Here is an 18225-nt window from a genome sequence, read left to right on the forward strand (position 1 = left end):
AAAAAAAAACACCCAATCCGATTCCTGATTTTTTTTTGGAACTGATTAGCCCTGTGTAAAAAAAACAACATTGGTCTAGTGGTTAGCTCACTAGTCCGCTTAAGCAAGTGTCGGGGGTTCGAATCCCGCCTTGTGCATGCAGCAACTCATTGGCCAGCGGCAAACCCTTAAATGGAGCTCAGTACCGCGACGGATTAGTCCTTAACCTGCCGGGTTGGGGGATACCGTGGGAAACCAAAAAAAAAAAAAAAAAAAAAAAACAACATTGACTTCTTTTTGGCACCAAAAGCCTCGTCCTTTCGAGATAATTATTAGGAATCGGGTTGAATTTTTTTTGTCAAGGACTTTGATGTCTTTCGAGGTAATTTGTCAGGGCGTTTTGGGTTTTTCTCTAAAATATATATGTGTTTTTTTTTTTTTTGGTTTAATTTAAGTTTTATGAAGCTCTGAACATGATCAATGGCGGTGACGACACTGGAAGAAGCTTTCAACAGAGGAAGTTGTGTAGCGGCGGCGACGATTTTGCCAAAGCAATCGCCAAACTCGTTGTGGCACAACTCTGCGAGATCGAAGGGTTCCAGAGTTTTCAGCACTTAGCACTTGACACATTATCCGATGTTGCGGTTCGTTACATTTTCAATACAGGAAAATCTGCGCATTACAATGCTAATCTTTCAGGAAGAAATGAATGCAATGTGTTTGATGTGATTCTAGGGTTGGAAGATTTGGGATCAGTTCAAGGCTTTGTGGCTGCTTCTGATGTTGATCATTGCCTTGCAGGTTCCGGAATTGTTCGAGAGATTGTTGATTTTGTTTATGAATCTGAACAGATTCCGTTTGTTTTCGCCGTTCCGAAGTTTCCGGTGACGAGAGAAAGGGCGATGAGTCCTAGTTTCTCGCGAATTGCGGAAGATCCTCCCGGGGAGCATATTCCGACTTGGTTGCCGGCATTTCCTGATCGGAATGGAAGAGGGATGGAAGGTAATGCTGCGAAGGAGGAGCATTCTCTCCTACATTTGCAGAAGCATCTTTTGTCCAATGGTTTTGAAGTATCTACATTTGTTGATCATGGTGATGCTAAGGCCAAACGAATAGCTATAGAAAGTAATCCGTTTCTTGCTGCGCCTTTATGGGATAAGGAAGTTGCTTCTGTTGTTCCTCCTCCGGTAAAGATACTCAATGATGTGGATTCAGGGAATCCTCCTGTTGTGGAAAATTGTGTTAGAGATGAATGTGTTTCTGTAGTGGAGGCATTTGCTCCGGCAATTGAAGGGGTAAAAGGTGCACGGTGCGAGTTTAGGGAAGGGAAGATGACAGAGATTCATTTGAATAAGAAGCATGCTGTGAGTTTTAAGATTGGGACGAGAAATAAATTGTTGGGAAGGTTGGCGGATTTGAGTCCGGAATGAAAGGAGCAGCGGAAAACAAAGATGAGCTCGTTCAGTTGTAAGTCATAATTGTTTTCAAAAGAATTATGATACTTGTTCTGCAGGCTGTTATGGTAGCTAGTTCTTTGATAGTGAAATAGGTCCTTCTCTGCTTATGGGCATTATAACATGGATGTTACAATTTCATAGTAACATGCATGTTACCATTTTGACAATTTATTTTTCAGGTTTGTGCTTGTCATTGACATGTTACTATTTAGTTGATGATTCTTTTTCATTCAAGACTGTTGTCACCCTTAATGACCTTGTGCTATATATTGCATGAAAATATTGTTGAAACTCTAAGGGAAAAAGATGCTAAAGAGAGAAGAGAGAAAATACTATGAAAATTTAAGATGTTAAATTTATACTACAACATTGATCAAAGAAACCTATTTATGTTCCCTTGCCCTTGTGCTTTTCTTGTGTCGCTTCCAAACCATATGCACTAGTTAACTACAAAGTGTTCCTTTCTCCTTCCCTACCCTTCCGTCCAAAACAAAACTCGTAAACATCCCTCAAGTGGTATCTGGTTGAACTACACCTAGTAACTGGCTAAGGCACCAAGTTGCAGCTTCATTTGATCTTTATGAGATGGTATCCTTGTAAAGGAATTCAATATTTAGATATTTTGTCGATTCCATAGCTCAATTTCTTGTTCTATTATTATTTCGAGTTTGTCTGCAGTTTGTTTTTGAGATCTGCCACTAATTTGTGGGTATTATCATTGCTTTTAAGATCCAGCATGTAAAAAACTTAGTATTAGTTTGAGTTGTGATTTTTTCTCTCTTGGTTGGTTTGGTTTAAAGTAGAAAGATAATTTATAATCAGTTATATTAGTCTACTGAATGAAGGAATTGGGCTACAGCACCATACTGTGTATATAGAAAACATGTCATGTTTCCAAGAACATGTACTTTTTAACCTATGCTCTTTGAAGGTGAAAGAAATTGAGATATTTTCTTAATTTTTGTTGGCAGACACCAGACAATGGATACATTAACTATCTTCAAAGGCCACAATCAATGAGTTTAATATGGCTATTGAGCTATAGTGAAGGTAATATTGAGATATAGAAGTAAAGAAATTTAAGACATCTTTGAATGTTAAAAGGTCATGCCCCTGAAATAAACACTTCTGTATTTCTGCATTTATTTCATGAACTATAAATACATGGAAGAAAGATGAAAGAAGACATAAGTGTTAATGAGTTTATATACATCATAATGGTTACTATTAAGCAACTTATTTCTCCTTCGAAAATATATAGTGTATATAAAGTATAAACTATAGACATAAAACAAAGTGGATAAATCAAGACTATTACTTCTGAAACCACTTAATTGGAAATTCCTACTTCGGAAACAGCAGTTGCCTGCAATGCCTACCTGGATAGTTAGCTACTTCACCTCTCACAACTTCTGTAATCAAATCTTTAAAGATCAAGCGTTCAATGTCCAACACAACATTTGGTATCTCAGTGTTGCACTCTGTTGAAATTGTGGGTTGATGCATTAAATCTCCCCATAAGTGACTTGTCGATTCTGCAACCTCATCAACCAACTCAAAGTTTGTGTTTTTGGGTTGTAAATTATCAATTTCTGTGCAAAGCTCATCCAGAAGTTGCCGTCCATTCAGTTTGCGATCTACTACTGCTGGCTGATTTGGCAGGCACCACAGTGTGGAAGGACTCTCCAATATTAGTTTTTGTACTAGAATCTCATTAACAACATCAAATATGAGTTTTCTTTGCATTTCTTCAAGATTATTTATCCTAAGAATCTTCCCAGCATTGTGCTTCATATTGAACTGCAGCTTGTTTGTCTTCAATAGTTCAAGTGCAAAGAACAACTTTGGGTTTATCAGGTGACCTGGTGAATGAACTGCCTGGATTAAGCTGGGGCTACTGAGCAGCCCTGATGCGAGCAATATTTCTGCTATGTATTTACGGTCAGAATCTTTTCTCTCTCTGCAATTGGTGAATTTCTCGCTATTATCGTCATTTTCCCAAAGAACTTTATCCAAATTCTGAGTTTGAAGGTCATCATCACTAGTTCCATTGCTGAAGTTGGCCTCTGTGTTATTGAATGAAAGAGGAAGGTCCAATGCATGCCCTATGTTATCAGGAGTGGCTAAAGCTTCATCTGTAGAAATATAAATATGAAAGAGTTAAAATGTAATCCAAACTCCTTTCCTATATATGATTTTATGTGAATATCACAAAAACTTAAGTGTAGAATATACCTAAATCTTTTGAGGTTTCTGTCTTCTTTTTAATTGGAGAAGGTGGGTCTTCACTGTAAAATCGCAGATCAAGAACAGAAACTGGACTTTGTTGTTCTGAAGTAACTGTTATCATGGCCATAGCACTTTCCTTGCTTAGCTCCTTTGTAGCATTCTGATCAATGAAAGAATATTAAACCTAGTACTTTATGCTTATGGGCAACCATTGTATAATGGGAGGAAGAAATACTTACATTTTGATTCATGTGAGTCACCTGTTGAGTGGAAATGCTGTTGTTGCTTTCAGAATGATCAGCTTGGGTGCCCTCTATGTCACGGTGAGAATCCATGCTTCTGTTGCTGTCAACATTGGAGGAAATAACATCAACTTGATGCTTAAAGTTCCTCTTTTGACACCGGATCTTGCTGAAGCCTTCATTTCTTTGCTGCAAGGTACAAACTTTTTGCTTAGGGGTGGAACTTAGGGACAATGACTCTGATGATTGCTTGTGTTGTCTTCTTTTACTTTTGGACTCTGATGATTGGTTTGTAGGTGAACGCTTCTCAAAACCAAACTTATTTTGTACTCTTGGGCTTCTAGTCTCTGCTGTATGGCTGGAGTTATTGGTGTCCTCTCCATTGATGACCTGAGGGACTTTTGAGGCTTGCATTAATTTTGAAGTTTTCTTCATATTACTCTTATCTGCAGAATGGAAGCGTTGACTAAAAGGATTTGTTGGACCGGTTCCTTTTGCGGTTTGACTTTCAATATTGTCAAGCAATCTTCCATCTTTGGGATCATTGGTAGAAAACTTGATGCGGCCTGATTTGCCATTAGTCATTTCTTTGGTAGCGACATTGGATTTCCTTGAGATTTGTGCTGGCTTCATGATGATAATTGGAAACTTTCTACCCCGGGGTGAACTTGAAATATCATCAGTGACAAATGTTGGGTTGGTCTGTTGTCTTGGGGTCTGTAATTCCGAGCTTTCACTCAGAACTCTGTCAGAAGGGTAATTTGTTTCCTGGTCTCTTGTAATATCTAGTGAATCTTTGTATCTCTGCATTGCTTCCAGAATCTGCTTAAGGGCTCTGAGATCCTTTCCTGAATTTTTAAACTGAAGATCTGCAATCCTTTTCTCAATTTCACCATATACAGAGTGGGAGGGTTTTGAAGCTGTTGTCAAAGTCTCACTTCCCTTGGAAACTTGTAAATCAGGATCTTGGCTTGCATCAGGTTGCCTCCATGGGATTGGTTCAAGTGAAAATCGTGAATCTGGTGTCGCATTTCTGATTAAGGCATTGTCCCTTCTAAAAGTCCCCAAGCACTGGTTTCTTGTTATGGGGGAAATTGGACTTTGGTGTTGGTTATATCCATCACTCATGCAAGACATCTGCGAAGAAGTATCGCAAGCTTGTGTGCAATCTGGGAGTTCTTCCAGTCCCATTAACTTTGCTACAACACTCGATGCTCTCTTAGGAGTTTCCGGTTCTTGCTGCTGCTGCCTAAGCATTGTGCTCGAACTCTCATATCCTCTCTCTGCACCCTTCATGAGATTTTGAGATCTTGTTGCTTCGCTATAACTCTTGTTGGATCCTTCTCTGCTGTCCAAGGAAAGCCTTGGAATTTCCTTGTGCTTTAATAATTGTTGCATTTCCCTCTCATCATAAGAGCGTCGAGGCAAATCCCATGGCCTTCCCCAAGACTTAGCAAGATTATGGACGGGTTCATTGGTGACAATGCCTCTGCTATTGACAGATTTAGGCAACTGCAAAGGCCGGGGAGAGTCGATGTGTTTCAAGATACGGCCCTTCTTTTCCTCTTTAGCTGCAGTTTTGACTGATAACCCTCGTGGCTCTCTCTGCATTGAGTCTTTGACAATATCGTGGAAATCCAGGGACTGATGAACTGGGGTGTCGGGTTGCTTTACTGCTTCTGGATTGGAGTTTTCTTGGATCTTGATTTGGCTGAGAATTGTTCTGTTGAACTCTAAGGATGACATGCTAGATGAGCAAGAGGATGATGAGTTGGAAGTTCCCGATGATTCTGTGGAGAATTGTTGATTCTCTCTTGCAACCTTCACATTATTGTTAGCCTGCAATTACATTCAAATATTTAATTGTTTCTGAAATTTTTCTCTGATCACTATTGAAATTTCTGGTATCTACTCACCATTGCATTTAGCATCTTATTATTCAGCTCTTTGGCTTCATTTCTTGTTTCACCTGAGAAAGGGAAGGAAATTTTAGTAGGAAGTATATTTTGCATATATATATTAAAAAGGGTCTGAAGAAAGGTTTGCCATTCATGATATAGTCCATAGAAAAGCAAAAGATATCCATAAATATAACTGTATACGAATTTAAGTTGAGAATATTAGAATAAACAGGGAGCACTTTTATTTATCACAGAAATATGGGTGTCTATTGCTCAGAAGCTTTAAAATATTTGTGAAAATCCCAAATCTTATATCTGATATATTATTGTTATTATTTGTAGAATCATGTATCACTTGGGAATGTATAAATTCTTCTAGGCTTTATAAGAACTTCAAGTACTCAACACTTATAGGCAAACAAATCAGTGAAAACTCAGAAACAGGAGAAACTTTTTTTTTTTTAAAATAACACCGGTGAAGGGTGTTATTCTAAAATTCAGCAACTTTCAAAAATACTTTTTCTAATATCTGAACATTCTATTTCAGGCCACGAAACAGGTATGAACGTCCAAGAAAATTTCCAAGAGACTTTCTCTAACCAAATATAATTTTTAAGGTAACTTTCCGAAGAAAGATAAAAAGCAGAGTTGCTTCAATTTCAAAATAGATAATAATATTACCTCTCTCATGCATACAGCCAAATAAATAAATAAGATTAAAATTAAAAAAAAAAGCGCCTAGACAAAGATGTTTATCAGTGATTAGGCTGTTTTTTTTTTCTTTTTTTTTTTTAAATCTCGTTCATAGTGCGCTTAAGCCTTGACAATTATTGTCAATAGAAAAAGTGAAAAGACAGGAAATGAGAGAACTATGTGAAAGTAAATAATATTACTGATATATATATATGAGATTTAATTGGGTGTGACCATTACTCACTACTCTCGGAAGTTAGCTATTTTAAACTTAATAATCAATAATTAATTATAACATGTCAATGTCAATGTTAATATTAGTGTTTAATTCTAATTTTCAGCACTAATCAAAATAATTATAAAATTATCCACACATCAATGTTCTAAAACACAAGTATATGAAACTAAATGAACACTTATCAGTCACCCAAAAAAAAATTAACACTTATCAGAAATCAAAATTCATACGTAACAGAAGGAATAAAAGAAAATACGTCAGTTTCAGAAAATGTATGTACCAGGTGGAGTAGTATTATTATAGTTGTTGTTTGTAAGGAACCAGTGACGATGATCAAAGAGCTGAAAGAATCCACTGATGCACCCCATCTGCTTCTTCAAATCTGGATTCTCTTCCTTCATTGATGTAAAAACCTTCTTACTAGACATTCCTGTATTTCAAAACCTTATAAGTTGACTAACTAAATACCATTATTATACAATACCATGTCCCTGTTTGGTACTTCTATGAATATTGTGAAGGAAGAGTTTGAAATAAATGTGTGAAGGTGAATAAGAAAAGGCTTAGGAATATAACAATACAGGGCATTGACTAATGACTATAGAATGAACTTGCATAATGAAAATGGATGAGGATATATATATATATATAGTTGAGTTTAATTTATTGAGGTACATGGTTACATGTGTATGCATGTGAACAGAAGAGAATGTCCATGGAATCATCAAATAATAGATATTAGATAAGAATGAGACATTACACAGAAAATTAAACTACATAAATTAGATGTTGGGTTTTCACATAACAGCCGTGAGAAACTATATAAGAATATATATGTAACTTTGTGCAACATGCATAAGGAACAAAAAGAAGCAGTGAAAACCAAGTAATCCCCCAAAGTGCAATTGTTATAGTGCCACAAAATGTACAGAAATTTTGGTTTTTTTTTTTCTTTTTCTTTTTCTTTTTCTGTGTAACAGAAACAGATACAGGATTGTATTATATAATTTCTATAATAGGAATATATAAGGAGCCTTAGTGACAAGATTTTGGATTTGGATTCTTTAAAGTTTGAATTTCACTTTAGAAGTGTGATCTCTCACCATTGATTTTATAGGTGGGACCAATAATAAATATGAAAGAGAAACTATTCATGGGTAGAAGATTATACTTTACTCTCTAAAGTGAAATTCAAACTTTAGAGGATGCAAATTTCAAAATTTTAATTACATTAAGCAAGAAATGGGAAAAATAGGCACTTCTTGAAAAATTATAGATTATTAGAAGTAATAAATAAACTAGTAAGTTTTAAATTTTTTTCATTTTTTTTTTACAATTTTGTTAAAAAAGTGGTAATTTGATTAATAAGTTGTTTCTTAAATTTGTATCATTAATATAAAATATAATTAAAATACTTAATTTACTAGAAAGTATTTAAAGATGAGCCATATATAAGTTTTGGATAAAAAAATAGTCAACCTAATTAATTATTTAATTACTAAAAAATATAACCTTTCTTATTTAATAAGAGACTAGCAATGTGTGGATCAATTTAACTGTAGATGATAATAAAAATAGATAGTAATAAATTGGTCAACATACATTTTGGTTCACACTTTCACTATTGATAAATAATTTTCATGTTCAAAGTTTTTATTTCGGTAAAGATAATTCGTTTAATTTCTTGAAAAAAAAATTATATTACATTTTGTTCTTTTAGTTATTAATTTATATATATACTCAATAATTTAGAATAACAGCAAGAAAGAAAGAAATATTATAATAGAGAAAGAAAGAAAATAATTATGGAACATCTTTTATAATGATAATAATTTCCAATCATGTAAATTTTTAAAAACAAAGAATTATTTTCAAACAAATATAATAATGATTAATTAATGAGTAAAACAAACTTTTCTAAAATATGACTCAGATCTGCTAGGTTCATTTCCTAGCAATTCTATTTAGACAAAACAACGTGGGTGGGTCTCTGCCTTCGCAGCCTTGGACCTCTCTAAATTCTAAAGCATCATGTGGAGCTTGTCAGACGAAAAAAATAAAAATAAGTTGAGTGGACTTTGTATCAAAATAAATAAATAAATAAAAGAAACAAAATGAAAAAAATGTTTGGGAAAATCGAAATTCAAGTCATGAGTAACAACTTGAAAAACTTAACTTGATTAAATGATTAAATGATTAGTTTGCTTGTGCATTTTTTTTTTTTTACCAAAGATATGACACTCGAACTCGCAACTTCTTAATTGAGTATGGAGAGACTATGCTTGTGCATTTAAATAGTGTTAAAATTTCAATTTTATTTTAGGTATATATACAACAATTTATTAGTTAATAGCAAATTTTAAATAAAATTTTAATTTGTGACAGATTAATATTTAGAGAAAATTTCACTCTCCTCTCTTGTGAGATGTTAAAATGACATTCTCCTCTCCTCTATTTTATAAATGTACATTATTCTCCTTTCTAACTTTTAAAAAACCTCCTCTTTAATTCATTTTAAACTTTTTGTGTTAACTAATATTAACTTTATCTATTTTTTAAGAAAAAATATCTAATAACAAAAATTTTATTTTTTATCATTAAATTTTGCTTACCAAAATACTTTTTTAATAAATTATTTTTTTATTGATTAAATTGTATTTTTATTAAAATATTTTTAAAAAAATTAATAATTAAATTATTTTTTTCTAAGATACCTATCTTTCAATAATTTTTTAATTATTAATTGTGATTTTATCAAAATTTTTGTTTACAATTATTTTTGTATTTTACTATTAATTTTTTGATATCAATATATATTATTTTAACATTAAATAAAAAAATCTTACCACTGTTAATATATATAACAATTAATATATATTGATATTGAAAAATAATCTTACTAAAATTTTTTATTTAATGTTAAAATAATATATATAGATATCAAAAAATTAATAGTAAAATATAAAAAAATGTTAACGAAAATTTTGGTAAAATTATAATTTAATAATTAAAAACTTATTGAAGGGTATTTTAGAAAAAAAAATTATATAATTATTAAATTTTAAAAAAAATATAATTTAATTAATAAAAGAATAATTTATTAAAGGATATTTTGGTAGGCAAAATTTAATGATAAAAAATAAAATTTTTACTAATGGATATTTTAAAAAAAAATAATTTTTTTTTTTTAAAAATGGATAAAGTTAACATTAGTTAACACAAAAAGTTTAAAATGGATTAAAGAGGAGATTTTTTAAAACTTAGAAAGGAAGAAAATGTATATTTATAAAATAGAAGAAAAAGGAGTGTCATTTTAATATTTCGCAAGAGAGATGAGTGTAATTTTCTCTAATATTTATTATCCCGATGGATTAAAAGATGCCGTAAAAGAGAAGAAAAAATCATCAGCAGAATAAAATCGAATTAACTAATGTAAGCCTAAACTTGAGTTTATGAAGTTTTGAGGTTATATCCCTTCATAAATTCAATAACACTACACATGCAATATGTCGAAATTTACTATTATTTAAATTATAATAATCATGATTCTTGGCGTTATACCATTCTAAAATCATGCTGTCTAATCGCAACAACAAACTTATCCATAACGAGAGCAAGAATCACATAGCCAAACTCATGCAATATCTCGCACCTCACAATAATTTTAGTTATTTTTCCTAATAATATTAGCTTTTGCTTCCAAAATTGATATTTCATTGTAATTGAATAATGTTAATGGAACAAGTAAATTTTATAATTGAATTTAATGATATTTTATTTATTTATTTTTTAACTAAAGTTTTTAATTATTAAAATAATTTAGTCATATAGTATATTACCAATATCTGTAACAACAAAAATTGATCAAAATGATAAAAATTTTGAATAGTACCTTACTAAAACATAAGAGCATCTTTAATATTAGTCCTAATTTTATTTTATTTTGAGTCTTATAAAATAATACATAAATATTTGTAGGACTATTTATTATAAATAATAATTTAAAATTAAAAATAAAATTTATCTTTCTAATATTTAGTCTTAATTAATTTAATTAAAATTTTATATTATTTTATTAACATAATTATACAAGTAGCAAAATTTTATTGGTTTTTCATTAAGGTGATATCGTATATCTAAAGTGATACTGATTTTATTTCATCAATCAACTCTAATGCAGATTTTAATTTTAAATCAATTCATTTTTTAAAAACAATTCAACTAGGTATATCAACAATGATACTCTAAAAACACTCTATTAAAAATGCTCTAAATATATGATTTTTTTTTTTTTGAAAAAAAGCAGCAAGGAGAATCAATTGGCAAAATATTTATTGAACTTAAATGTGTTTTGATTTTAGTAAGCTATCAATTATCATATATGAATTTACCTCATTTTATTTAAATAGAAATATATTTAAATAGTCATTCTTTTTAAGGAAAAAACATATATTTTTTAAATTAGTTACACTATGACCACACTATTATAAGTAATTTAGAGATGTCAAATAATAAAAAAAAATTTATCTAATGATATAATAAACTAAAAAAATTTAATAGAACCATCAATACAAAAAACTAACTATTATAATGGAAGAGGTCAATACTTCATAAAAAAATTTCAGGTGTTAATTTTCGATGAGAGATTTTTTTTTCTAAGTATTGAAACCACAACTCATAGTATAGAGACATTAGTACATGTCGCTAAACCGCTAATCTTTTATAATTAGGTATTCTCGATTCTGATTCTTCTCTTGCAAAAGATATCAAGAAGGAGATATTATTGGACAACAATTTTATTATTCTTTGTTCAACTCCAGTCTAATCAAAACCGTGGAAAAGCATCCGACAAAAACACTGAACCTCCATCTAACTATACATCATAGTCAGAATTCACCTCAAACCCAAAGAAGAAGCGATTAATAATTGAGTTCAATGTACTTTAGATAAATGAATGTACCTCTTGACTATACGCATGGTTTTGGGTTAAGGGTGGTCCAATAATGTGGAGACACTAGCTAGGGTAGACTACCCATAATTATATCAGAAATGTCAAGCCAACTAAACTTTTTTTTTTTCTAAACTAAATTAAATTTATGTACGCATGTTTATATTTTCATTTCACGTTTTTTTTTTCTTCTTTTTCACCACTTTCATTATCATCATCATCGTGATTATCATCATCATCACCTTCATGATCTTTTACTATCTTTTTTTTCTCTTCCATCATTATTATCATTATCTTAATTTAATATTACACAATTAGTTTAATAATAACAAAAATAACAGAATGCAAAAATTTCAGAACAAATTACTCCAATAAAATGGTTACAAATTAATATTATTAAATTACAACTTTTTTTTAAAAACTTAAAAAGTAATTACAACTTTTTATATATTTATGTAAATCACTACTGGTAGCTGCGGTTTACGTTTAAAATGGTACATACAGAAACTGCTGCAATGTGACAATGTATAAACTACTGTAGACCTATAGGCAATAGCAATTTATGTGAGGTTTATCTTTAACCTTTTTAATAAGGTAAAAGAATTTATTAAACAGATAAGAATTGTATTAAATACAAACAGTAATCAACAGGATTGAATCGTTAAAATTTCGATTTGATTCGCACTAAAATATAAATAAATATAATTTAAATTATAAAATTTTTAAAATTTAAAAAGTAATACTAAAGATGCTATATGAGTACACTATATCAGTAAATATTATTCACTTAAATTCAATTTCTAGATAATTAAATTTTAAATCATAAAATTCTTAAAATTTAAAAAATCAATAACGAATTTGTTATGAGTAAAAAAATGAATATTGTCTATTTAAATTTAATTTTTAAATTAAAAATAAATTATAAAACTTACTATATGAATACATATGAAAATTATTCACTTACATTTGAGAAATAATAATACTATTTTTAAATTATATCTTTTTAATAATTTAAAAATTTTAAATTGATTAAATTAAAAAAATAAAATTAACGTAATCCAAATCGATTAAAATCATACTATAAATATTTTTTATTACTTTTTTATTTTTAAGAGTTGGATCCCATCATTCCCACTACTATTATTGTTATGGGACTGTTGCATTCTCTCCATTCCCTGACCATTTTGGTGACCCCATGAAGTTTTTTTCTTTTGTGAATTCTGGCTACCAACAACAAGAGTTCTGTTAGGGTTGGGTTTCTATTTTTTAGTGGAATCACTGCCATCTTCAGTAACAGCAGCAAAACCATCGTTGTTAGAATTCTTAGAACCATCATGATCATGGTCATCTCCTAACACGTTGTTTTGTGCTTGTTATTCATGTTGTTTGAAATGTTTGGTTCATTGAATAGGATCTCCTTATCCTTGTTCATTTCATCAAAATTAACTTTTTCTTTCTCCTTCTTGTTTACCCTTCTTGTCAGGCTGCTTTGCTGGAGAAGAAGAGGTGTTGTTTGACATGGTTGACACAAACATTTTTTATTGTATATAATAAAAAATTATGTTTTTTTTTTAAAATAATTTTTTATTATATACAATAAAAAATAGTTTTAATATGATTTTAATCGATTTGAATTATGTTGATTTTTTTTAATTTAATCAATTTAAAATTTTTAAATTATTAAAAAGATATAATTTAATTTACAAACTTTTAAAATTTTAAATAAAAGTAAAAATAGTATTATTATTTCTCAAATTTAAACGAATAACTGTTGTATGTACTCATATAGTAAGTTTTATAATTTATTTTTTTAATCTAAAAATTGAATTTAAATAAACAATATTCATTTTTTTATTCATGTAACAAGTTTGGTATTTTTTTTAGTTTTAAAAGTTTTATGATTTAAATTTTATTTATCTAGAAATTGAATTTAAGTGGACAATACTTATTAATATAGTGTACTCATATAGTATATTTGGTATTACTTTTTAAATTTTTTAAGATTTATACTTTAAATTATATTTATTTATATTTTAGTGTGGATCAAAATTTTGATCCTCCAATTCTCATTAAATCTCTATTTACATCTAATACAATTCTTATCTATTTAATAAATTCTCTTTTCACCTTGTTAAAAATTGTCAAGGATAAATTTCACATAAACTACCTATAGCAGTTTATGCATTGCCACACTCCTTCAGAAACTGCTGCCTATAGAAGTTTTTTCATGTACCATTTTCAACGTAAATCCCAATTAATTTAGGTTGTTTTTGAAATTGCTAATACCAATAGTGATTTACATAGATACCTAAAAAATTATAATTTCGTCTTAAGTTTGAAAAAAGTTGTAATATAGTAATATTGATTTGTAACCAAAATTTTAGGTTATTAATGACATAAAAAATTGGTTGAAATATAGTACGAAAATTTTGATAAATAACACACAAAATTTTAAAGAACCACAGTTTTAAAATATTAATTCACTCAATCATTAAAATACATTTAAATGTGTTTTGGAATAAAAATAAATAACATTTTATTATAAATGACACATAAATAGGTAAACCTTTTATATATGAATTCAATATCATTCAATTAGTTTAATAATAAAAAAAATTAGTTAAAAATTATTCACATATATTACTATTAAAAAATTTATGTGTCAAAATTAAAAAACTATATATCACAGCTAAAAATTTTCGGTACAATTTTTTTAATAAATTCTGCACAATTTAAAATCCTCCTCCTCCTAACAAGAATATGTGTTACGGTTAAAAAATTTCGGTGTCAAAATTAAAAACATCATTTTTTTTTTCTTCTTCATCTTCTTCTTGTTTCTTCTACTTATAATTCTTCTTATATCTCACTCTCTTAATAAGAATAAAAATTAAATAAAATTAAATAAAAAAATATTGCAATAAATAGAAAGAAAATGATAAAAAGAAAAAAATACAGTAATAATAACAGTAATAAAAGAACAATAATAATAAAGAAACATATGAAAGAAAAGAAAAAATGTATAATTTATGTACACATAGTGTGAATAATTTTTATTGAATTTGAACTAATTTAGTTAAATTTAATTGACAAAAATATTTAGATGTATAACAGTCGCTTTATTATCTCTAAAATGATATGAAATACATTAAATCAAACTGAGAGAGAGGGGGTCCTATGGCAAGAAAAAATTGCTGCTATGTGGTTTTCGCCGCAATTTTTCGTCCCTTATTCTCATTCTGCCACTCTCAAATAGGTTTTTTTTTTTTTTTTTGGAAAAAATACACAAGTCTCAACACAGTTATAATTAAAAAAAATCACAAAAACAAAAATAAAAGATAAATAAATAAGATCATATAAGGTATTACTACATGCCACCTAAGGTATCTCCAATACATCTCTCATTTTCTTTTGTCATTGGAGTAAAAATTGAGACCAGGGGAAAAGATCGAATCTCGGTTGAGTGAAAACGTCTCATTTCTCTTTTCATATTTTAATAATATTTATCCACCAATCCTGTTATGTCTATATTTTGTAGGGTAACTAAAAACTATTTTAATATTAGACTAAAGGATATTTTTTGTCAAAAATTTTAAAAAATAACTTCTAAATTTTAATTTTTTTAGTTTTATCTTAAAAATTTTTGTTTTATATCAAATATACTCAAACGGTTAATGTTTTAAGAAATTTAGAAAAATAATATTTGACAACTAAAAGTTAGTAACAGAATTTTATGTCTAACTTATTTATTTATGTTAAAAATTATTCTTATGAAGTTATTTCTGAATTGATCATAAACTTTTTAAAAAATTAATTATCAGAAATATATTTAATATAAATAAATTTTTTTTATAAAAATATTAAAATAAAATAAAATTTAGAAATATTTTTTAAATTTTTGACAAATTTTATAAATAAAAAATATATTTTACTCTTGATATTAATATTTTTATTTATTTTATTAATTAAAAAAATAATTTAAGTATACAATTAATTAAATAATAAATATACGGATATCACAAGAAGAGTGTTTACTATGTATAAATAGTATTATTGTTTATCAATTATTAAATTTACCAATATCATATTTTAATCATATTCTTTTAAGTAGGGATACAATTGATATCTAGAATCGTTTATCCATGGAGATGCTGTTAGTGAATCTTCACTGTCATTAATTTTTAAATAGTTTAATTTATTCGGTTAATCTTTATAGTTTTATTAAATATAATTTATAATTAAATTTTTATATTTTTATTTTAATCGAGTCTTATATTATTTTTAATTTTGTAATTAGATCTTTGTCAATATAAAAAAAATTAGAATTAACTGAATATTTATTTACAAATTAAAAATACATACTCACAATTAAGAATTAAATTAGATTTTTATTATATATTTTTTATACAAAAATGATTTAATTATAAAATTAAAAATAGTGTAAAAATTTAATTAAAAAAAATATAGGAATTCAATTAAAAATTTGATAAAACTCTAAATTCTAAATTCTAAATTATAGCAATTAACAGAATAATTAAACCTATTTAAATAGATGAGTTAGTGTTACGGCCCAGCCCAGCTGGCACGTCGCACGACCCGGTCCAAGGAGATACCGACTCGATCGGTCGGGTTAATGCGCATGACCCGACCGGTCAGCGACCCGGACACGTACCCGCTACCAGCTGCATAACAGCTGTGGGGAAAGGATCTTCTAGAAAGGGGGTCTTCTCCTATGGAGCCCGCCCTACTAACAGAGTATATAAGAGGAGGGTCCTATCCCTCCCCCAAAGCACGCCACCATATCCCTTACTTTCATACCGCCTACACACCTTTTTGACTTGAGCGTCGGAGTGTCTTTGTAGGTGGCACCCTCACTCCTCTTGAAGAGCTCGGGAAGTTGGCCGCTCCAACCTCTTATGCCCCAAATCTAGAACGAGGCTGGAACCCACCTTCACACCCAGAAGTCATCCCCGAATTGTTTGGTACCCGACCAACCGAACAGTTAGATATGTCACTTATGAATATTTTATTTTTTATTTTTTATTTTCTCATAGAACAAAATATATATCCATAGAGTGAGAAGAAAGTTGGAAAATAGCAAATAAAACAAAACAAAGCAAAAGCACAAGCCAAGCCAGAGGGGCAAAATCAAACCAATCAGAGTGATCAATGTGCTTATACAATCAAACAAACAAACATCAATTTATGCACATTTTTATAGTGGCAATGCTTTATAGCGTGCCTGGAAACAAATTTTTGGTTGGGGGGGGGGGATTTTTACTGTTTTTGTTTGTTTGATTGTCTTGAATTGATCTTGTGAGGGTTGAAAATTTTTTATTTTATTTTTAATTTTAAAAAATTATTTTTCATATTAAAATTTATTTTGATTAAATTAGTTCTTAATTATTCCCTAAGTAGAATCAATCTTATTCAATTGAATAAAAGACACGAAAATGAGGAGGAATTGAAAATGAAAAGAAAGTAAGTAACTAGCGGAAATACAGTATGTTCAAATTAATGTTAATTATTTTCATACTGTTTTTAAAATTTCCCTTTTAAAGAAATAACTGTATGAGAGAGGATTTCTTAAATCACTGTGAAGATTCAAATTTTATTCCCCATCCCACCAGCTTATTCAAATTGTATTTTTTTTTTCCCCTAAACAGAAAACCTAGAAACTACTTAGGGTATGTTTCGTTTAAGTTTTAGGGGGAACTATTTTTGAAAAATTAAATTAAAAATAACCTTCAGATAAATTAATTTTAAAAGAATTAAATTGTCTTTGAATATGTTACAAATAAAATTATAAAATTAAAGTAAAATCAGATTACTTTGCTTTAATTTTGAAGATATAATTAGCACATTGCATACTAAAATAACTTTAAAGTAAATTGAAATATTCTCAAATAATAATGTAGATGAAGTAGCACTTCACTTGTTGCCACCAAAATTCAATTTAGGCAACAGAATCTGATGATGGTTTAGTAGGAAAAAGTTAAGAAAGTCTATGCATGTCCAATTACTGTACAATCTCATTCTTAATTATTCACAATAATAATTAAATTTGTTCAGGAACAATATCCTCTAAGTTAAAAAAGCTAGTAAAAATAAAGAGTTAATCACTTTTAAACTAAAATTAATGGTAATTAATCTCTCATTTTATCACTTTATTAATTTTTTATTTTAGAGGATTTAAATTCTAAGTTTAGGTCCTCTAATTATAAACCAAATAAGCGATTAATTATATGTTACTTTTATAGCTCTCTTAAAACTTTGATTATTGTAATTAGTAGATTAATCATTTATTAAACGTAATGAGAAAAATAAAATAAAAATTCAAAGCTAATATGTATATATAGTTGCAAGTTCGATGTTGTTTTAAATATGGTAAAATATATTTTGTGTTTTTAAAGTTTAGTAAAAATTTTAAAAATATCTATATATTTATTTTATTTCAGTTTTATTCAAAAAAAATTTTTAGTTTGCATCAATTGTATTCTCCACAGTTAAATTTTTAAGGAGTATAGAACCAATTCAATTA

At 28.8% G+C, this 18225-nt stretch overlaps 2 protein-coding genes across 4 annotated transcripts; one reads left to right on the forward strand and one right to left on the reverse strand.

Moving 5' to 3' along the window:
* The first annotated feature begins 330 nt into the window (after positions 1 to 330).
* On the forward strand, positions 331 to 5825 carry LOC112783058 (transcription initiation factor TFIID subunit 8). 3 transcript variants are annotated; one of them, XR_011879211.1, is made up of 5 exons: positions 333 to 1446; positions 2408 to 2486; positions 2799 to 3377; positions 3958 to 4103; positions 4204 to 5825. XR_011879211.1 is itself a non-coding variant. In XM_025825802.2 (2 exons), exon 1 carries the CDS (start codon positions 453 to 455, stop codon positions 1407 to 1409), a length of 957 nt encoding a protein of 318 aa, XP_025681587.2. In that variant the 5' UTR covers positions 331 to 452; the 3' UTR covers positions 1410 to 1446; positions 3958 to 4080. The 3 variants fall into 3 exon arrangements, 1 of the variants encoding a protein (XP_025681587.2); XR_011879212.1 differs by lacking the exon at positions 2799 to 3377; XM_025825802.2 differs by lacking the exons at positions 2408 to 2486; positions 2799 to 3377; positions 4204 to 5825 and having other exon boundaries at positions 331 to 1446; positions 3958 to 4080.
* Positions 2503 to 7735, reverse strand: LOC112783057 (protein LONGIFOLIA 2). The gene is made up of 5 exons (XM_025825801.3): positions 7020 to 7735; positions 5824 to 5876; positions 3905 to 5746; positions 3672 to 3825; positions 2503 to 3571 (listed from the first exon to the last, which is right to left on the reverse strand). The coding sequence occupies exons 1-5, from the start codon at positions 7165 to 7167 to the stop codon at positions 2781 to 2783; spliced, it is 2988 nt and encodes a 995-aa protein (XP_025681586.1). The 5' UTR covers positions 7168 to 7735; the 3' UTR covers positions 2503 to 2780.
* Positions 7736 to 18225: the final 10490 nt, after the last annotated feature.

Source organism: Arachis hypogaea, chromosome 20 (assembly GCF_003086295.3).
Source record: "Arachis hypogaea cultivar Tifrunner chromosome 20, arahy.Tifrunner.gnm2.J5K5, whole genome shotgun sequence".
In the NCBI taxonomy this organism is placed as follows: domain Eukaryota; kingdom Viridiplantae; phylum Streptophyta; class Magnoliopsida; order Fabales; family Fabaceae; genus Arachis; species Arachis hypogaea.

Coding starts and splice junctions, on each gene's coding strand:
- LOC112783058 (XM_025825802.2), top strand. CDS start 453: ATGATCAATGGCGGTGACGACACTGGAAGAAGCTTTCAACAGAGGAAG.
- LOC112783057 (XM_025825801.3), bottom strand. CDS start 7,167: ATGTCTAGTAAGAAGGTTTTTACATCAATGAAGGAAGAGAATCCAGAT. Junction 5,877..7,019: donor TAATAATACTACTCCACCTG/GTACATACATTT, acceptor TCCCTTTCTCAG/GTGAAACAAGAAATGAAGCC. Junction 5,747..5,823: donor ATAAGATGCTAAATGCAATG/GTGAGTAGATAC, acceptor ATGTAATTGCAG/GCTAACAATAATGTGAAGGT.